A 23,094-nucleotide genomic window follows, 5' to 3' on the forward strand; every position below is an offset into this window, starting at 1 on the left:
GTGCCTGCCCTGGCCTCCTGAGAAGTACAGATATATCTTACTTTTCTTCATTCCCATTGGAAACCAGTGTGGTGGCCTGACATGGTATATGTTAAAATGTGTGTCTGAGTTAACAATAATTACATTGAATTGACCGTAAATTAACGTGGGAACCACACTTGCCCCATGAAAGAGTTCTATTGAGGCCTTCCCAGTCAGGTTTATAACATTGATTAAAGTACGTAATAAATATGGAAACGATATACACTTTTCCATGACAAACCCAAGAGAAACTCTAAGCCAAATAGTGAAGTTGATGCCTTTAAAACTGAAGCACTTTTTAGAAATGAAACCTTGAGTGTCAATAGTATGTGTACCAATAAGGGACCAGTTGGAAGATCCATAAAACCTTTTACTGGGGATTCACTGGTCATGGGTAACACAACTGTGTACCAAAATATATCTGAAGACCTTGGACTATTCTAGGGGCACACTATGTTCTATAATTATAACTGAGTTTATAACTTGCTTCTTATGCTGGGCATTGTGCTAAGAATTTTAGATATATGCTAATTTTCCCATTTGTCACAACAACTCATCCCTCCTTTATTTTTTCTTTATAGTATATATAACTTTCTGATATTAAACAGTTTACTTGTTCATCTCCTTTTCTGTATATCTTTCATCTCACTTGAACACAGACTGCCTGAAGGCAGGGGTATTTGTCTGTTTTGATCACTGCTGTGTCCCTAATACCTAGAGCAGTGCCTGGCATCTTGGTACCATTAAGTGTTTGTTGTATGAATGAATGAGCAACTTTATAGCATGAGAGCCAGTACTATGTCCATTTTACAATGAGGCTAAAGTTGCCCGAAGCCGCATCACTCTGAAGCAGAACCGTGGCTCCAGATCCCTGTGGCTTGGGAGCTGTGTTCTGAACCACTCTGGCTTATCAACTGCAACCCACCTGCAGACAATCCAAGGGAAAGCTGTGAGACCCTAAGAACTCACAGGTAGGGTTTAATTAGGGGTAAATAAAGTAGGAAGTTCTTCATAATAGATGATGTCATCTGAAATAGTCACCATAACAGGCACAAAATTTTTCAGATCAAAATTAGGAAGGACAGGGCATAGAAATCTAACCAAGCATTCACTAAATGAAGAAGAAGAAAAAAGCGATGGCTTGGGGAATGGTCTCCCTTTTTCTAAGCCATCTTTAAAAAAATAATAATAGCAAAGTCAGAATTGTGAATTTTAAAACAGTTGAACTAAAAAACATAGGAATTCCCAAAGCCCCAGGATTGCTCAGGGAAGCTTAGCACCCATGCAAGAAAAAGTACTCAGACTGGCAAATCCAGAGATAGTACCTGGCCCCATGGCTAGCCATAGCAGTTCAATAATGCTGGCCACGAAGAGCCTCCACCTATCCTGCATTCTCACCTTTTGACTGGCATGGGGCTTCCTGTGTGAAAAATATGTCAGTTTTCCTGGGTGGGTGGAATTTGAGGGGTCAGCAGCCTCAGGCAGTGTGTGTAGCCCAGCACCACACTGGGGACCTGAAGTTCTCAGAGCTCTGTGGCCTAGAGAGAGAGAGAGAGAATCCTCTGACCCCCCCCCAAAAAAAATATATATATATATGTATTCTCCAGCCCTATTGGCAATTGATTTCTCATTACAAATTAAGCAATTGACATTAAGAATTTATATAGATATACATAGACACACAAACTGACACGTATGAAATATGCACATATTTGTGTGTATATATATATACCCTATGATCCCCAACATAGCCAGCAGTGTCCCTGGATGACATAATTATCTCATCTTCATGCACAAAATCATAAAATTGACAAGAGAGGCAATATTTCCTTCAAATGTGCTTGTATTTCTTTGTCTTTGCTGGTTGCTGACTTTTTATAGCGAGCAGGCAGACTCAGTTCAGAACAAAAGTCAGCCTGGATACAAGAGCAGTTTTATCCCCACAGTTTTGCCCTAGGCTGTTCCTAATGGTAACCTGGCATCAGGGTCTGCTCCCCTGAAGCAGGAAGTGAGCAGGGGCTCAGGGTTCCTGGACAGAACTGAGCAGATGAAGAGAACCTTTCTTCTCTCCCACCTACACAGGCCCTTTGAGCCCTTTCTTTGCAGGAGCGGAGAACTGCAGGGAGCCTTTAGAAAAGATCCTGTTTAATACCTAAACACCTAAGAAGCCAGTTTTTTTTGTGTACCCCTGCTTTCTTCTGCACACCTATTACTTCTTGCCAATTCACTCAGAAGGTAACTGAAGCTCTTCCTTGGCCTTCAAGGTCATTATGACCTGGGCCCCAGCACTCTCTGGTTGTGCCCACTACCACTTCCTTCCATGTTTGTTCCTTTCCAATGCAGCTACCTCTAGACCTCCACATTTTCTATTCCTTCTAAGTGGAATACTCTTTGCTCTCTGATACCCACATGGCTAATTCCCTCACTTCATTTAGTTCTTCATTCATATATCATCTTAGCAGAGATACCTTCCCACTGTAATTAAAACACAGCAACCCCTATCTCCTATTACTCTGTTCTCTCCCCCTGATCTGTTTTTCTTCACAATTCTATTCTTCCAACATGCTATACATACATTTACCATCTGTCTTTCTCCACCAGAATATAGGCTTTCTGAAGGCAGGGATTTTGTCTGATTGAATGACTGCCATTTTCCCCGGGGGCCTCAATAGTGCATATCCCAATAAATACATGCTAAACAAATGAATTGTGGCTCTCCTTTCCATTTCTTCTTAATTATTTCACTCACTTCCCCCTATTTTACAAAATCTTCAAATAATATATTGACTTTAGTAGAGTGTCATTTATCCTTGAAATCTTTCAAAGAGTAAAGTGTTCCACGGTATTGGGACAGTCCAACACCATCTAGGAGGTCCTCGTGGGCTGAGAAAGGATTCTCAATCATCAGCTAGTTCTACAGAAAACCACTAACAGGAAGATGCTAAGCAGATTCTAAAACCATTATAAGAAGTAATAGCCAAATTCATCTTGGGGAGAGAAGCATGTTCTTTGCTTTGAGGAATTGCTTTAATGTGCCTTTTACTTCTGCAAAGAGAGGCCTAGAACTTGTGCCGTTTAAAAGGGGCAGAGATAAGGAGGGTGAAATTTTACTCTCAGACTATTATAAAAGATGTCTATACTTGTAAGAGTGGTTTTGATGTTTTGTGTTTTCTAGTTCCACTGCCTGATCTGAAAATCAGTCTAAGTCGAAGCTAGAAATATAAAGAATAAAGTAATATGGAGAGGTTAGTCAGTTCAATACGGAAGGAAGACTGGGCTGAGGATGAGATCAGAAGTGGTTTCTCACATAGCTGGATGTTTTACATTTATCTTTAGGCTTCATGTTCTTTGAAAAATGCCCCTTATGAGTCCCAAGTCTCCAACAAAACCTTGTTAGCCCCTAGCAACGTCTGCCCTTCGCTAGTGCTTCCTTCAGCAATCAAAAGAGCGCTGTGCCTTGTGCTTGGGAGGTTGCAGAGGGGACCAGGTGAGCCCTGGGAAATAGTGGTGAGAGGACTAGAGTGGAGGACATGGAGGCCGGAGGTCGGAAGTGTTAACAAGGAAATGTAATCATCTATTCAAGAAATTTGGGATAAGAAACAGAATTTATTGCAATCAATATTAGATCAGTATTTGGATAATAAAGAAAAGAAATCCCGTAAGAATGGAAAATTTAGAGACATTTGAGTCACCTTGGGTCACAATATTCAGACAGGAATCCCAGTTCAAATTTTATTAAACTACAGAAATATTTTATGGAACCCAATGTGTAAAACAATAATTGAGCTGCCATGATGAAATGGAAGAGGGTTTGAATTTATGCCCACTTGGCCTTCCCCTTGGAGCCCATGTTGACCCTCAGGCCACACGTAATGCAAGTACCCCAGGTACACCAAAACCATAGGTTGAGAGGCCAAGGCAGAAATCTGATCTTTATTTTCCAGATTGTGGATCATTCTGCCTGGCTCTGAGAGCTCATTACCTGCTAGGTAGCATGCCCCTTAGTCAGCTGTCACTCAAGGGTGTTCTTTCTCTTGTACAGAATTTCTCAGCTACTACCTACTGGTAGGACTTGTACCCACTGGTCTTCGTGAGAAAATCAAAGTAAGCCAATTTCTTCCATGCAACAGCTCTACAAATCTTAGAAGACCTCTTATCTTCTTCTCTAAGTTGTATTTGCTCTAAGTTAAACGTTCTTCAGCCTCTCACTACTCTTAAACTGTTCTTAAGTTTCATATATTACTTGAGGATCTAAAATACTAGCATCAATAGAAAACATAGGCTAGAAAGGACATCCACTTTAGATAAAAAAGAGGCACAACCACAAATACTTAGAAGGCAGTAAAAGAAAATGAGACGTGTTATCTCCTACTCTAAAAATACCCCAGAACATGTCCTCTTTCCTTAGTCTCCTGTGAAGTGGCTGGAAGTCCAGTCCAGCTTCACTCAACTCAGGAATGTGCCTGAGAACACTCCCTGATCTTAGCAGTCACCAAATCAGGAACATGAAGAGGGTGGTTATCAGAAATGGAGGCACTCAGGTCATACTAGTAGGATCTCAAAATGCCCCTCAGTAGCTGAGCTCAGGACTTCAGGACAGTAAGTGCCTGCCATTAATTTATTTCAGCTGAACTTAACTGACCACATGCATAGCTGCAGACCTAAAATATAAGTGATATTCTATAACTATGGATCCATTAGATGTTGCAGAGCAGGATGTGTTGGTCTGTTAGCATCATTGGGTAACAGTCACTTGATTTATGATTTGTACCTGTTTTGGGTGGAGCCTGTGGGATAAGAGAGGTGAGTTTCAAAGATCAGGGCTAGTCACATAACTGCACCTCCCCACCACCACTGCACATAAGATTTGAGGTCCCTGGTACCACATGCACACCAGGGTGGTTTGAGACCTAGAGACTGTGCATGTGTGCAGCCCAATAGTGGGAGGACAAAGAGGCTTGCACTTGAGATACCAGGCCTCTTGCAATGCCCATCTTCCTTCTGTGTGACTGTACTCCATCCTTGGCCTATGATAAGGCTGTTTGAAGCCTATGGGTTCTTTCAGAAACTGAAAGAACAGGCTGATTCATGGGTAACTTATGGAGTGTAAATGGGAAGAGATTTCAGATACAGGGTCCTGGGACCTAAAGGCTATATCCATTCAAAGAGTATTGGTGTTTAGCCCTTAATGTGCTCCTATTGTTTGTAAGGGGAGGGTGATGAAGTATCATACTTGCATTCTTTTGGATTTCAAGGAAAACAACAATAATGTGTGTTCTGGTTTGCTCCATTAGAATACTTCCAACTTTCATAAAGAATACGTCTGTCCAGCTGGGCAAGGTGACGCATGCCTGCAACCTGGGAGGCTGAGGCAGGAGGATGGCAAGTTCCAGACCAGCCTCAGCAACTTAGTGAGACTCTGTCTCAAAATAAAAAGGGCTGGGGGTATAGCGTAGTAGTGGAGTGCCCCTAGAGTCAAACCCCGGTCCAAAAATATGTATTTTTCTGTCCAAGCTTGTCAGGTGTGTATGCAAAGAGATGAAGAAGGACTACAGCACGGATTCCCATTTCTTTTACTTTTTTCACAGTCTTTTTATTTTGATCCCCTACCTCTTAGAAGAAGCATTGTGGTTTCACGTATCCATTCTTCACAAATGGATGTTATAGACTCTTTTGAATCTCAAAGTGCCACATGCAAATAACACTAGGCATAAATGAATTAAGGTCACTGGATTGAAGAACCAATGAAACCTGTTGTAAAGCCAGGAGGTACTACAGCATCAACACAAAGGTTTAGGAAGGAAGTCAGTTCAAGGAGAAGACAGTGTGTATGAATGTATGTTGTGTGTGTGTGTGTGCATGTATACCTAAAGTAATTCTCACACACCACATATGTATGGAAAAAAATCTAGCATAAAAATATGAAACAAAATAGGCTCATTCTTAGCTAGGATTTGAACTGTGTCTAAATCCACACTCTGCCTCCTGCTGGCTGTGACTGTGAACAAGTCATTTAACTGCTCTGAGACTAGTTTCCTCATCTATAAAATGGCCAAAAAAAAAAAATTCCCACATTTTAATTGGTGGGTTATAGTTGTACATAGTGATGAGATTTGTTGTCATATATTCATACTTGCACACAATATAACAACATAATTTGGCTGATATCACTCCCCAGCACTTTATTGTTTATATTCTTGATGACTACCCAAAATGGCAACAATTTTACGGTGCAAGGTTCTGATGAGGATTCAAAGAGAGAGTGGATGTGCTGTGCATGATATTAAACCAATAAACATCATTTCCAGAGGATTCATTTTAACCAAAATTGGTTGACTTCCTTTCCTCCCTCTGAAGGTCCACGTTGTGTGAAGAGGAAGGACAATATGAAGGGAAGATGGAAGGCAGAGAAGGGCCAAGGAGAAAAGAACTGCTTGACCATGTGAGGAACTTACTTTAGCGCTACTTGTCTGCTCTAGAATAATTCCCTAAAGACCACCCAGGAACTCAGAAAGTCAGAGACAGGAGAGTCACTCACTGGGGGTGTGGGGAGGGTTGGACTTAGAGCATCTCTATGTCCCTTGCCATGATGTTTTATATACTACAAAATGCTGTGCCATTTTACTTATTTGATTTCATGTTTAAGATTATCCTAAATAAAGGATAAATAAAAGCATAACTAAGAATCCACTGAGCTGCACCCACAGCTCAAGGATTGTAGCTCAGTGGTAGAAAGCTTGCCTAGCATGCTTGAGGCCATGAGTTGTATCAACCAAATCTGAGTTTCTCAAAGGGATCATCTAGGAACTATCTCTTGTTATTACTGTGGTTTTCTCTGTTTGTGCTGCTTCCAACGTGACGATGGATGCTGCTACTGCTGCTGCCCTACCCATTTGCCCCAGGTGACTGGATGCTCCAGTGTCTACAATGCATGGTTTTCAGCACTTGCATGTTCCATGTCAGGTGCCTGTGCTTCTCAACCCTCTGAGTGCTTTCTCAAGAACAAGGAGCTTGCAGCTTGCAAGAAATTCAACCTGGGAGGGTAGGGAACAGGAATGTGTTGACCCTTCCAGGAAACCCTTCATGTCAACCTCTGGCAATGTTCCATGTGGTTTCCAGAGGGGACCCCAGCAAAATGAGCCCCAGGTGCCCACAGTGGTAATAACCCTCATAGAACAAGTACTTCACTGGCTTCCCACCTTCTTCTCTCATTTTCCCACTTTCTCAAGTGTCCCTCCTGGAACCACCTCCTATGTAAATAACCAGCACTAAGTCTTTAAGGGGTCTACTTTTAGAGAAAGACTCTAAAATCCATGTGGTTGCTGCTACCATTGTTACTTTTTTAAATGACTTTACAGCCCACCAAAACCCCCACAAAAATGTAATAATGACTAGAAGTGGCTGATCAGTCAGAACCTGAAAATAATACTTTCCAGGCTTGAAAAAGTAAAGATACCATCCTCCACCAGGCAGCCAGTAACTCCTCCAATTTCATGAAGAATCAGTCTTGCCAACCACTGCTCTGATTTGAAGGCAGAGTGGCGAAGGGGCCCTGCTGATACGAATCCAGTTTGGATTTTCTGGCTATTAAACAACAGATTCTAGAATACATCCAAAAAGTAGGATGTTGTTTCTCAATTTATGAAAATAATATTAAGATTTTTATAATAATCATATATATTCATAATATATAATTCATAATATTAAGAGAAACTATGTATATGATCAAAGCATTTACATTATGGAGAACAAGTGGTCTCAATGTGCATTCTAGATTTATCAGCTTTGCACACATACTTTGGAAAGATTTTGAGAGATTTTAATATTATATTTTAAAATGACCAGTCATCTTTTTTAGTAAAAAGTGAGAAGATTCCCAGATTCTGGTATTTGACTTTATAGTTAACCGTGTAGGCTCTATGGGCTGAAAGTGTTTCCATTTTTAAAAATATAACAGCAGAATGCATTACAATTCTTATTACACATATAGAGCACAATTTTTCATATCTCTGGTTGTATACAAAGTATATTCATACTGATTTGTGTCTTCATACCTGTACTTTGGGTAATAATGATCCTCACATTCCGCCATCATTAATAACCCCATGCCTCCTCCATTCCCCTCCCACCCCTCTGCCCTATCTAGAATTTGTCTATTCCTCGCATGCTCCCTCTCCCTATCTCACTATGAATCAGCCTCCTTATATCAAAGAAAACATTTGGCATTTGGTTTTTTGGGATTGGTTAACTTCACTTAGCATTATCTTCTCTAACTCCATCCATTTACCTGCAAATGCCATGATTTTATTCTCTTTTATTGCTGAGTAATATTCCATTGTGCATATATGCCACATTTTTTTTATCCATTCGTCTATTGAAAGGCATCTAGGGTGGTTCCACAGTTTAGCTACAGTGAATTGTGCTGCTATAAACATTGATGTGGCTGTGTTCCTGCAGTATGCTGTTTTTAAGTCCTTTGGGTATAGACCGAAGAGTGGGATAGCTGGGTCAAATGGTGGTTCCATTCCCAATTTTAAAATATATGTGTATAAAATTCTCTCATGGGGGTCAATAATAGAACAACCAACTGAAAAGTGATGAGTATTTTCTCTGCATTATGTTCTGGTCCAAAGATGCTGGACGAGAAGTTTCACACAGTAAGTCCACACATGATTTGCTTTATAAGAGTCTAAACATTTATTTAACAAAATGAAAATTTCTAATATCTTGCACTTTTCTACATTTAAAATTCCAGGGAAATGAGACTCACATTCTACTGTATACAATATTACAAAAAAAAAAAAAGAGTTCATTATAAATTTAGAACAGCTATAACACTTTCTCTAATGATTAGGATTCATCATCCTTTAGTGAAGCAAGGTGACATTTTCTTGTGGAAAAAGCCATACTTTTGTCAGAGACGTGTCAATAGCACAACCTTACCTCCGTTTTGACCTGTCAGAGCATTACTTTCACCAATAACACAAATGGAATTCCACTTCTCTATTTTGGTTCCCAGGTCTAGAGAAAACCCTTTTAAGTTAGGAAAAACTCAAACATGTGAACCAAAGGGTGGGGGTTGTTTTAATTCATCCTCTTTACTCACATACTGCTGTATAAAGTCAAGGTGTTCCTAGTAAGTGTTCTCACATGCTGATTGCTGTGCATGTAGATATCATTAATGTGAATGTGTGGGAGAATTTGCAATAATGTGTAGCACCCAAGAGAAAGAACAACAGCGCCCCCCCCCATTTGAATTCTTGTTCTAGCAAATTCTGAAAGCCAAGGATCACTTGTGCCTTACAGAATCCGGGGGCTCTATCCCCAGATGCAAAGTACATTTTCCAGGTTTCTCCAGGGCAAAGGCAGGGTGAACACCCTCATTAAACCTGTGCCTCACAATAAAAAGCAACTGTCCACTCTCAGCATTTATGAATAGAAGTCTCTGGTTGTTGTAGTCCAGCAGAATGCCCACTCTGGCTGGATGTTCTGTCACATGAACATCACTCACAATTCCACTGTAGAAAAATGTATACCTGAAATGAAACAGAAGGGGACATTTTAAAACTTGGAAAAACTTGAAGGATTTGATATGGAGAATCACTGGTAGATGACCAATTGTTTTCAGTTACAGACTTCAATTAAAAAAATAATGAGTTGCAATAATGTGATCCCAAATACTTTAACCAGATTCCTCCAAGATGCTAAAATGCATGGCTCATTTCAACAGACAAGCATTTTTAATAATTTTGCTCCTTTTGCATTAGGAGGCAGTCCCAGAATAGCCAACATATGCCTCCCTTGTGATTTTTCTCAACATTCTAATTCTTTCCCCGCTGCCCACATGTTTTAACTGCCGCATTCATGGTGTGTCATTCTTTTGAATAAGACTCCTTTGAGGCTGCCATGTATTTTAAAAAGTACTGCATGCTTGCCTTCCATACAATGCATTAATTTTTACAGTTTTACCAACTTATAGGAAACTTACATAAGGGCCTTTATGAAGTTTAAGAAAAATTTCATCATTTTTGCCAACTTCATGTTCTCCCAGCCCCAAACCAACTTTCCATTTCATCTTGATGTTTTCAGCATCCTTGCAGCTAGAAGCAGTTGCCTTACTTTCTCTCTTTAATTCAAATACAGTCAGTTCAACAAGTGTTCCTTGGGCATATATGTGTATCCAGCACTTCCCTAGGAACTCTGTGGGACATGAATGACTACAGAAGGATATCCTTGCCTTCTGGGAGCCCATATAATATAACACAGGCAGGAAAAAACTGTTACTAACTTAAATAAGAGTAGGGCTGAGAAACTATGTCAGGGCATAGCACGTTCAATTGTTTACTCAACACATTTAATGCACCTGTTTTAGTTGTGAAGGAAAAGATTCAAGGCCAGATGGCAGGAGAAATTGCTGACCAGAAAAGCATAATTTCCCCATGCAAAAAAAATAATAATAATAACACAAGTTTGGAGGTTTGTCCTACCAGTCCTAGAAACTAAGAGTGAGTCCCTGACAGCAGGAGAAGGGAAGGAATGAGAGATGGAAGAGAAGAAAAGACATGAGAGAAAAATCTGTGTATGAAGTAGATGTATGTGGTGACTGGGGTTTCGGGGGTGACTAGGGATGGGGTCTGTTGTTCTTTCTCTTGGGTGCTACCCATTATTGCAAATCTCCCACACATTCACATTAATGATAACTACATGCACGGCAATCAGCACGTGAGAACACAGGAACACCTTGACTTTATACAGCAGTATATGAGTAAAGAGGTGACTGGTCAGGCAGGGAGGGTCAAAGACTTCAGACCTATAATGTATATCTTAAGGCCTGAAGTTCAAGGGCAAGTACTTAGGAAATGGCAAGTTGACAGCTTCACTGCAGAGAAAAGCTCAAGTGGGAAGGCAGAGATGACAGGAGATGGGGAGATAAGTAAGATGCATGTGTTGACCAAAGGCCTTTTCAAAGCCTTGTTAATGAGAGACACAACCAATTATGGAGTTCTAGAATCTGGAGGGCAGATGTGTGTTTCAGGTAGCAACTGAGACCCTGAATTTCAACATTGGGGCTGCTACCCCGTGGGCTCCCCATCCCTCAACCTGGTCCCATTCTTTTTGGCTTCCTGTACCCTGCAGGTAGTCCCACCTGAGTTCTGACATTACTGAAGATGTTTGTAGATTTTTGAACATAAAAGGAAGGGATACAATGAAAACGATGTTTAGAAACACTTTTCATCTGTGGCATGTAGAACAACTTGGAGTGGGCAGAGACTAGCAGCCAGCGTACAGGCAGGGTGGCTGTGGTAAAACCAGTAAAGGAGGTGAGGAAGGCTTGGGCTAGGCTGGCAAAGAGGAACAGATAGGAAGACAGCCAGTGAATGCTCCTGAGACTATCCTCAGATCTCCTTTCCAACTGTGACACATTAAAGCCCAGATTCCATGTGAGCAGAATCAAGATTAATATAGCTTGAGTTAAAATCATTAAGCCAGAAAAAGTGAAAAATACAGGAGGGTCTAAGGCAGCTGCTCTCCCTGAACCTTAAGTCCCCAGGTTCTCTATGCTGAGACCTCAGAGCAAGAAATGAAGGTGCCTGAGGCTGACCTCACTGTGCTGTGGCCAAAGAGGTCCCTGTCCTCTTCCTCGCAGTATCCCCCCTCTAGGCCTGAAAGAGCCAAAGACCAAATTTGTAGGTTTGAACTTGTCAACAAAATATACGATATATTTTCTATATCCTAGAAATTTTTTTATTGGAGGCTAGTCTTTGGTTTGGGTTCTTATGGATTATTGTGAAATAAATACCTAGTTTTGGCTCCAAATCTGATTGTAAATTCTGGATTTGAGTGATTTCAAATTCTGGGCAGGGGCTGAGTCCTTAAGTATGGTACAGCACTGAATATCAATTAATCTTAATTGCTCTGACTTGATGAAATGTGACTTTAAATAGCACTTGGAGATGGTGTCCTTATGAACCTTCTCAGAGACTCAAACTGTCAAGTAGGATGCCGGGAGAAATGTGCAGCCAAAGATATGCAAAATCCCAATCTGTGGGCCTTTTCTGGGAACTTGCAAGCACTGAAGACTTCCTTTTTAAAGTTTTACATTTGAATAATGTCTCCCATTTGTACACTTTACAATGTCAAAACTCTCCCCTGTCCCTGATTTCATGTGATCCTCATAACCCCAAAGTTAGTAGACCAGCAATTACTATTCCCTGCTGAGACAGGCAAATCATATGAGCCCTGCTTAAAGGGTTAACCAGATTATGGTGTGCACCAAAAGGAATCTAATCAAGGATGGAGCCAGGACTAAAATCAGGGTTTTGGCTCCCAGTTCAGTGCTTTTTCTATTGGACCCTTCCGTGAGCATATCCAGATCACAACATGCTGGCCTTATCTCTCTGCAACCAACACAGGTTCACAGCTTTTTCACATCAACCAACCAAACAATATGAATAATGTAGACCAGGGCTGGACAAACTTTCTGTAAAGGGACAGATAATAAATATCTAAGCATTTGCAGGTCATTCAGTCTCTGACAGATCTGCAAAAGTAGTCACAGATACACAGTAAATGAGGATGACTGTGTTCCAATAAAACTTTATTTACAAAAATAGGCAGAGGGTCCTATTTGGCCAATAGACCATAGTTTGCCAAACCCTGATATGGACGAATGCCTGGGGAGTGCTGGGGATCTACTTCTTCTTCCTTTTAGCATCATCCTGTGGTCTCCATCCACCTGGGGTGACTTTAGAAGGAAAATCTGCCCATGCCCATTTCTAGCAGTTTCTTTCTCTTCCCTATTCTTGGTCATGAGCTAACTAGGGAGACACATATCCTTCCCTCCCCTTCTAGTCTGCTCTGCATGGCAGGGAGGCTGGCCCAGCCAGGGCTCTAACAGTTGGGTAAGTCTTCTTAATAATAGAACTCAATATAAGGAACCCTCTTGCCCACATTATGATTATGAAGATGCTCCACATTCTCTAAAACCAACTTCTTCAGTAAGCAGAGAAATATTTTAGTCTCTATATACTTATTTGACTCTTGTTGTGTTTCTCAGCTGGCTCAGAACTTGGGTAGAAAAGTGGGATGCTCTTTGTTATGTTCCTCAGGGACCCCTGCCAACACATCTATGCATGACATTTGGATTTAGTGAGGAGAGGCAAGGCTCTGGCTTACCTCTGTGGCTCAGAGCAGTGCATGTACCATGAGGTCTCCCCTTGTCCCAGAGCCCCAGCCCTCACAGCTGAACTGGAACAGATGCCAAGTCGATATGCTGGGCAGTCTGTGACTGTGGTTTCCCAGTAGTGTTGGCCACAGGCGGGCAGCTCCTCACCCAGCACGGAGGGGACTCTGCAGGCAAATTGATAAGATTGAGCTTAGCACAGGATTCAGCAGCCTTTATCTATGAGTATCAACAATCAACTTCACACACCCTTTGCCAGAATTCTATCTTTGGAAACTGCCGGAATTTGAGGACATTCTGTGTTCATTGTGCTCCTACCAATGATCAGACTGCCCCAGAAATTCCCCAAACTCTCACCATGCTCCTGACATATGTCCCCTGTCTCATACAGCATGCACATATGGCACATTGCATCTCTTAAGAGAGCTGGAGAGCAGGAAATAACTAGAATAATGGTGGGAAGAAAAGAAACGGCACAATCTCTGCTTTTACAAAGAGACAGGAAATACAAGGAGAGGAAGGTGAGGACTATGACTTGCAAAGTTTTCTTCCAAAACTTGCAAAAAAGGGAATCTCCAATACCTTTAGCAATGAGTTCCAGTTTCCACTGACTTCCTTGGGCACAACAACCAAAAGAGTGGAGGCTCTTAAATGGCAAGACAGCTGGGAAGCCAGAGCAGAGCAGGGTGTGGAATTGGCCAAGTCTGATTAGGGGGCTTTGGAGTAGGTATCCCTGAGAGGTTGGTTAAAGGCCTCTTTTTGTCTCATCCTATTTTTATAAGAGGCACAGAGAAGTGGACCAAAGCACTTTCTGCTGCTGATGGGTGACCTTGTTTGCATGAATTGCTCAGTTTTGCTTAGAAATGGCTGAGACAGCAAGGAGGCATTTTTAATTTCAGCAGCGTTAATATTCAGTCAGCACCTCTCCCTCTCCCTTTAACAGATGAGAAAATGATGAATGCAAGGCAATGTATTTCACTTTCTCATGTCTTTACCCAACAACCTCATTTGAGAGAAGTGGCTACTGACAAGCCCTCACTCCCTGGAGCAAAGCTCTGCTGCCTGATATTTATGAGCTAATTTTCAGGTTAATAATAAATAAATAAAATTTTATAAAATACATTACAGTTTTCATCAGTTACTATCTATGAACTCTTACCAATCTCCAGTACATTCTTTTTTCTTTTTCTTTTTCTTTTTTTTTTTTTGAGAAATCCAAAAAAGTCAGAAAAGTTCAGTCTATTTCTCAAATCTTTTTTTTTACCCTCTGAATTCACTTGTGTATATTTTTAGCACCTATGATATTCCAGGTCCCATGTTAGATTGTGGGGATTCAAAGATGCATGAAGCAGGGCTGCTGTCCGACAGCTATTCATGATTGAGTGGTTGGCAAAAGACTTCACAAGTTCTTACTCCTTTTACACATATTAAGATCAGAAGTTACCAGGGCCCAGAGAAGGCTTGGCCATTTCCAGGAGCAGGTGACACCTGAGCTGTGCCACAGACGGGCAAGAAACAGCCTCATGGAGAAATAGTGTAAGTCAACTGGCTTCTGGGGACTTTATTGTGAGCTCTCGATGGCAGCCAACAGCTGGGCACATCAGCCCTTAGCAGCTTGTTTCGAAAGATGTTCACTTACTTTCTCCCATTTGGCCATCCTGACCCTCAAAATAATCATGAGAGGTTGCAGAAAAATTGCAGGCCAGTCATCTCACCCTACCCTGTTTTTGGTTCTTGTTTTCTTTGATGCTTCTATTTGTGGGAGCCACTATAGGGGCAAGATTCTGTGGCCAGAACTAGGAACTCAAGAAAGTGTCTCTTCTTTTTCAAGTGGTTGATATAAAATATAGTTTGCTATTGAAAATGATAGAATTATTAACTGGACTCTAGTTTTCATTGAAACAGAGATAATACCCTAAAACAGCCAATGTTTTAACCCAAACCGTCTCTGTTTATATTCCAAATAACAATATTGAGACTTGCTCCACGTTATGAACGCTCACTGCCATGTTCCCCTTCCTGATAAACCCTGACAGCTAGAAGGGTGTGCAACATTAATATTCAAACTGCATCCAGGCATGTTCATTAAACCAAGGATGCACTCAGGTGAGGCCACGCCAAGGCAACTCACTCCAACACCACTGCTGAGTGTCAGCCACTTGTACTTTCTTCCTCTACTTACTCTCTTAGCCGTCTCCTCTCAGTGAAGCTGATCACTGTCCCATTGGAGGAAATCTGCAGGGCAGGATGAGCTGTTTCTCTCAACAAGAGAAATCTGGTTCCTGTGGCAATTAAGAAAACAGAATGACAATATTACCACAATGGCAAGGGCTACCCCAAGCTCCACATTTCATACCTAGCCTTCCTTTCCCCTAATGTCAAAATCCCTTGCTCGGTGTTTTCAGATACACAGCTGAAATGTCATTTATGAGAAGGCATTAGTGGATGCCTGGCTGGTTACCTCTGGCTGGTGCTGCAGGGACATCCTCCTCTGTGTATCCTGTGCCAGAGCTCACTCTGCTACACAAAGTGTGCTCCTTGGACCAGCAGCATCCACATTCCTGGAAACTAGTTAAAAATTCAGAATTGCTGGCCCCCTCTCAGACCTCCTGAATCAGAATTTGTACTTTACCAAGCTCTTCAGAAGATTTGGGTGCATATTAAAATTAGTGGTGCACTGGTATAACCTATAAGAAAGGTCCTAATGAGGGATGGTACAGGCACCATATTGTAGCTACAGAGACAACATTCCTGGGTAAAACCCTCACATCTTCTCTTCCTGAACTCCGAGCTGGCCCTCCCTAGAAAACAAGCACTCACCATGCACAAGATTTTGCTGGTTAAGCAAATGACTTAATGTGCCCCCCTCAATCCTGTGCCATCTCTAAATCTAGAATAAGGTAATAAAATGATCACTTTTCCATTCTTCACTTCCTTTTCACAATAACTGAGAATGACTAAACATTTTATTGTTGGCATCTTCGGGGTATTTTTCCCAAAATGTCATTGAACAATTTTATGACTTGAGTTACTCATTCAACAAACATTAATTAACACAAATGAGAATAAGCAGAACAAGACTGGAAACTTGCCAGGCCTGTAATCCCAGCAACTCGGGAGGCTGAGGCAGGAAGATCATAAGTTCTAAGTTAGCCTGTGCAATTTAGTGAGGCCCTAAGCAACTTAACAAGACCCTGTCTCAAAATATAAAATAAAAAGAGCTGGGGAATATGGCTTAATGGTTAACTGCACCTGGGTTCAGTTCCTGGTACAAAAAAGAAAAAAGAAAAAAAAGTACTGGAAACTTCTTCACAGAGTTTCTCTCTCTCTCTCTCTCTCTCTCTCTCTCTCTCTCTCTCACACACACACACACACACACACACACACACATCTACAAATTACATACATTGTGAGACACAAATCATCTAGAGAGATTTCTAAAACCACAAATATTCAAGCCTATCCCCAGATCAATTAAATCAATTTCTCTGGGAGTGGGGCCAGGGCACCAATATTTTTTAAGCACCCTGACTGATGGCTAATAGCAGCCAACTTTGAAAACCTCTGAACCAGAAAATAAAAGAAACATCTAGACCCCTGACCTTGGGACCTTGGGACAGAAACCTAGCACTGACAGTAGGTTGGTACCTTTATGAAGTTTCCCTCAAGGATCTCTTCTCTGCGTAGTAGAAAGGAAGAAAAGAAAATATAGATATGGCTTACTATGTATAAAGGAAAAAGTACCTCTGGTGGAGACAAGAGCAGCTTCACTCTGTTCACTTGTCCCAAATGCATTGATGGCTCTCACATAGAAAAAATAATTGTCATTGGGTTGGAGGTTAACCTTTAACTGCAGTCCTTTAATTCCAGAGAACGATCTAAATACAGAGGGAAAATAATTTTAAATTTAATGACTCATTTCATTTCTGCAATAAAACAACATTTTTTATTAATAACAAATAACTTATTTTCTTCTTTTTATTACCATAGATGTGACCATTGTTATCAAGACAGATTCTATAAAATGGCCATTGTCCACTAAGATTATTTTATCAAATTACTTCTATTTTTGTCAGCTTTTGACAAGTATGTGTCTTCCAGAATGCTCTTTGGAACAGAACCAGACAGCTTTAAAAAAAAAAAAAAAAAAATCTTGGGCTGGGGATGTGGCTCAAGCGGTAGCGCGCTCGCCTGGCATGCGTGCGACCCGGGTTCGATCCTCAGCACCACATACCAACAAAGATGTTGTGTCTGCCGAGAACTAAAAAATAAATATTAAAAATTCTCTCTCTCTCTCTCTCTCTCTCTCTCTCTCTCTCTCTCTCTCTCTCTCTCTCCTCTCTCACTCTCTCTTTAAAAAAAATCTGAAGAAAGACATAATTTTGTGGTTAACAAATCTCTAGGAATATATTTATTTTCTTTATTAATTTTTGGCTGAGAGGACACTTTGGGATTAAGATGATGTTAAACCAATTTATAATATGAAGGAGCCTAATTATCTCATTAACCTATCCCAAATGTGGAAGCTTAGTGTAAGTAATGATGATCTTGTGTATTGTCATCATGCCAAAGTCATCAAAGTTAATAGAAACTGCAAATCTTTAAGAAAAAAATATATATTTTATTTATTTACTTTTTGAGGTGCTAGGGATCAAACTCTGGGCCTTACACATGCTAGGCAAGCACTCTACCACTCAGACGCATCTCCAGCCCGACAAAATCTTTTAAAGCCAACAATTCTGGGCAGAGGGTGGGGGAGGCCCCTCAAAGTTTTCCCAAAAATGTCTTCCTCTTAAAATTATTCCTACATCATTCGTTTAAATTGAAAGAAAATTGCTGGTAGTGGTATCTAGTTGGCAGTGAAGTAGGCAAGTATACCACTTAAATATAAGTAGTACTGCTGAATTTGAAGAAGGCACTCTCTGGAGCTGCCAATGAGCTGGAATAGTTTTGAGCTTCTTTTCCATTCTCTTTAATCTACTTGATAACATGGCCTAGAGCATAGATACAAAAAAAGCACACAGGCCTCTTTCTTTAAGCCTCCGTTTAGAAAAGCCTAAAGTTAGGCTTCTTGCTAATGGAAGAATTCCTAGCCTGGCTGCTAGAGAGCCAGAGCCCTGATCCTAGGAGATGTGCACTGGATGGTAGTCAATGAAAATAATAGCACGATTGCTTTCACATTCATCTCCAGGAGGGTTGGAGGGGGTTTTGTTTGTTTGTTTGTTTATTTCTTCATGTCTCAAAACCCACCTTAGAGAGTAACATGGAGAATCAGAAAAACATATCATTGACTCAGAAAACTAATCAAAAACTTCTTAAAAGCAAACAATCTGTATGGAATAACATTCCTGCCCCTGCCCCATGTCTAAAAGTACAAAATCCACAGTTTAGTCCTAACAAGGAAGGGGAGGAGAGCAGGCTGGATCTATCTGTGTATCTGCTTTTTGGTGCCTGTGTCTGGAAAATGTCTATACAAACTCTTCAAATTATACTGGTTGCTATTTCTGACCCTGTCACCTGACCAGGCCCTCCATAGAGAATCATCTTTAGATGCACTGAGGATGGATGGATGAGCATGATCCCCGTGACCACTGACAACTAACTATCTGCAGTTAGTTAATGGAAAACCATGTTCTATGACTGGGAATGTAATTCCTGACTAATATCTACAATATTATTTAGGGTACATGTACTGCTTATCTTATTTAAATTGATGATTAAAATATGTTTTAAATGAACATTAATTATAACTAGTAATAAAGTTATTGTCTCAATAAGCATACTCAGCCTGAACTGAATTTCAGACTTCATTGACTCATTAAATAAATATTTACGGATCACTTGTAATGTTTCCAGGCCCTATCTCTGCCTGTCACCCTGATGCCTGAAGGGGAAGTGGCAAGAACAGATAAGGAAATTTTAGCTCTAGATACCACACAGAATACACTGGCTTCATTTTGTGACAATGCAGCTGTTAAATACCAAGTATGCTGCTTTTCAGGGAAGTATTTGCTTTCCAGTTATATAAAGTCTGCCAAGGAGGAAATTCCATATTCATCATTGACCACATGCTGTGTCTCATTACTCAGGTAAAAAAGAAAGGTTTACATGACACTGAAGTAAAATATGGGATGACGTTGTGTTTTCAGTGTTTGAAACAGGTCGTGTAGGTTCAACAAACATGAATAAGGCACTCACTGAATCCGTAAAATAAAAGCACCAGGCACAAAAACAAAAGTACTATGAAGTATGGTGATGTTTAATTGTTCACAAGTTGCCATGTCATGCTCAAGACCCGAGAACAAAGTGAAAAAGATCGGATACGACGGCTCATTGCTATGTCTATTCATCCCATCTAAATCCACTCAGATGTCATCCAAGTTTTCATGTCAGCTGTCCCTGCTTTTAGTCAAATGAAAACACATTTTGGAATGTGTAATCTGAAGAATGGTGCCCTTCCATAGAGTATGACTTTCTTATTTCAAAAACAAAAAACTCATAATTGCAACTCAATCCACATGGCTCATAATGAACTTTATATCTAGTTTGCATTACAATTCAAGTTCACAGGATACCCAAAGTGTAAGTTTGTAGGTCCCCAAATGGGACAAAGGACCTTTGTTAAGCTCCAACACTGTAAAGCAGGAAAACAGGACTCACAGGAGACCTGCTGTCTCCTCAGAAACCCAGAGGACTGTCATGTGGGTGAGACACTGGTCTCCTTGTCTATTGTTTCAGAGGGCAAACAGTGGAAGCCACTAGAAGGTTGACAGATGCTTAGTGTAAGAAAGGGCTTTCAAATATCAGTAAAGTAGAGGTAAGGGAACAGGGATAGGGATGAGGGGAGGCAAAGGGGAAGTACTGGGGATGGAATTAGAGCAAATTATATTCCTTGATTTTATAATCATGTCAAAGTGAATCCTAATGTTATGTTATAACTAAAAAGAAGAAGAAAGAAAGAAAGAAGGTCTTCATAGCTCGAGTCCTTTCACTCTTTAGGTTTTGCTAGGAATAATTGGGAAATTTACCACCACTGACCATGGATAATAGGGCAAGGATCATATAAAGTGAGAACTAAAAAGGAGCTTCAGAAAATAAGAAATCATTAGGGACATAATGCATATGGTGGGGGGAATTACTGAACGCATTAAGTCAGAGACATGAAATTAAAAGAAAAACGGGGGGGGGGGCTGGGGTTGTGGTAGAGTGCTCATCTCACATGTGTGAGGCACTGGGTTTGATCCTCGGTACCACAAAAATAAATAAATAAAATAAAGGTATAGTGTCCATCTACAACCAAAATAAATATTTTTTTAAAATAAAAATTGGGTTCCTATACTCCAAAGACAAATCAGCTGGAAGAGAAATTAGGGAAATCATCCTATTCACAACAGCCTCAAAAAAAAAAAAAAAACTTGAGGATTAATCTAACAATCTAAGGTGAAGAACTCTAGAATGAAAACTACAGAACACCAAAGAAAGAAATTGAGGGAGACCTTAGAAGATGGAAAGACCTCCCATGTTCTTGGATAGACAGAATTAATATTGTCAAAATAGCCATACTACCAAAAGTGCTGTACAGATTCAATACAATTCCCATTAAAATTCCAATGATGTTCTTCATAGAAATAGAAAATGCAGTCCCAAAATTCATTTGAAAGAATAAAAAAACTAGAATAGCCAAAGCAATCCTTAGCAAGAAAGGTAAAACAGGAAGCATTACAATACCAGACCTTAAATTATACTACAGAGCTATAGTAACAAAGAAGGCATGGTAGTAGCACCAAAACAAGAAGACCAAAATAACAGAATAGAAGACACAAAGACAAACCCACATTAATACAGTTGCCTCATACTAGACAAAGGCACCAAAAACATACATTGGAGAAAAGATAACCTCTTCAAGAAATGATGCTGGGAAAACTGGAAATTCATATATAGGGTGGAATTTAACCCCTATATCTCACCCTGTAAAAAACTCAACTCAAATGGATCAAGAACCTAGGCATTAGACGAGAGATTCCCTCCCTACTAGAAGAAAAAGTAGGTCTAACTCTCCATCACGATGGATTAGGAACCAGCTTCCTCAACAAGACTCCTAAAGCACAAGAGGTAAAATCAAGAATCAATAACTGGGATGGCATCAAACTAAAAAGTTTGATATTCATCCCACCTGAATCCAACAAAGGAAAAAATCAAAAACATGAAGAGAGAGCCTACAGAATGTGAGAAAATCTTTACCACCTGCATCTCAGATACAGCATTAATCTCCAGGATATATAAGTAACTCAAAAAACTTAACACCAGAAGAAACAAATACTCCAGCCAATAAATGAGGAAAGGAACTGAACAGGCACTTCACAGAAGAAGAATTATGAAAGGTCAACAAATATATGAAAAAAATGTTCAACATCTCTAGGAATTAGAGAAATGCAAATTAAAAGAACACTGAGCTACCATCACACTCCAGTCAGAATGGCAATTATGAGGAATACAAATAACAATAAATGTTGGCGAGGATGTGGGGAGAAAGGTATACATACTCATACATTGCTGATGGGACTGCAAATTGGTGCAACCACTCTGGAAAGCAGTATGGAGATTTCTCAAAAAATTAGGAATGGAACAACCATTTGACGCCTCTCTCTTACTCCTGGGTATATATCCAACCGATTTTAAATTGTCATACTACAGTGACACAGCCACATCAATGTTTATAGCAACACAATTCAAAATAGTAAAGTTTTGGAGCCAATCTAGACATCCTTCAACAGACAAATGGATAAAGAAAATGTGATATATATATATATATATATATATATATATATATATATACACACACATACATACACACACATACACACACACACACAATGGAGTATTACTCAGACATTAAGATGACTTTATGCCATTTGGCAGTAAATGGATGATCTGGAAACGATCGTGCTAAGTGAAATAAGCCAGTCCCAAAAGCCAAAGGTTGAATGTTTTTGCTGATTTGAGGGAGAGTACAGTATCAACCCTATGACCCCTAAGGGAGACTGTTTGGTGATATCTATCCAAATTTAAAATGTATGTGCCTTTTAACCAGTCATCCTACTTTGAGAAATTTATCCTGCAAATGTTATTTGCACATGTGTGTAATTATATGTGTTCCATGTTGCTCATTGCAGCATTGTTTATGATAGCAGGAGAATGGAACAATTTAAATGCCTCTCAACTGGTCAAATAAATTAATTTATAGCATTAAAACAGAATACAATAGAATTTTTTTAATTGAGGCAGTTCCAAATGTATTGATATGGGATGCTTCCCAAGGCAAATTTTTAAGCAAGAAAAGCAAGGTGGTTGAAATATTCACAGTATAATTCCATTTGTTGAAAAACTATAGATGCTAACCCACAATAAGTGGGGGGAGAGAAAGAATAGATATGCAGTAGATTACACAAAGGGGAATGAAGTGAAGAGAGGGAAGATAGAAAAAGAAAAGACAAGAATGAATCTGACATAATTTTCCTATGTACATATATTAATACACCACAATGAATCCCATAATCATGTATATCCACAAGAATGGGGTCCTAATTAGAATAAGATATATTCCATGTTTGTATAATTATATCAAAATGGATTCTATTTTATGTATAATTAAAAATAACCAATAAAAAATTGGGAAGAGGTAAATTCATTATCACTTGCAGATGATATGACTGCTTACCTAGAAAACGCAAGAAAACTAGCTTAAAAAACTCTTTCATAATAAGAGAACTTAAGCCAGAAATGAAGTCCTATAATCCCAGCAATTTAGGAAGTTTAGGCAGGAGGATCACAAGTTCAAGACCAGCCTCAGAAACTCAGGATGCCCTAAAAAACTTAATAAGAACCTGTCT

General features: G+C 40.0%; 1 protein-coding gene across 1 annotated transcript in view; it reads right to left on the reverse strand.

Annotated features, from left to right (window-relative positions):
* Positions 1-8,694: 8,694 nt before the first annotated feature.
* The window catches only part of CMYA5 (cardiomyopathy associated 5), a 102,708-nt gene continuing 88,308 nt past the window's right edge, over positions 8,695-23,094 (reverse strand). Inside the window, 4 exon segments of the mRNA XM_081307427.1 lie at positions 8,695-9,557; positions 13,198-13,371; positions 15,387-15,486; positions 16,949-17,082. Of these exon segments, the coding sequence (XP_081163553.1) occupies positions 9,311-9,557; positions 13,198-13,371; positions 15,387-15,486; positions 16,949-17,082 (655 nt within the window). The 3' untranslated portion in view covers positions 8,695-9,310.

The sequence above is a fragment of the Spermophilus citellus genome (genome assembly GCF_964194105.1).
Source record: "Spermophilus citellus genome assembly, chromosome: 1".
Taxonomy (NCBI): domain Eukaryota; kingdom Metazoa; phylum Chordata; class Mammalia; order Rodentia; family Sciuridae; genus Spermophilus; species Spermophilus citellus.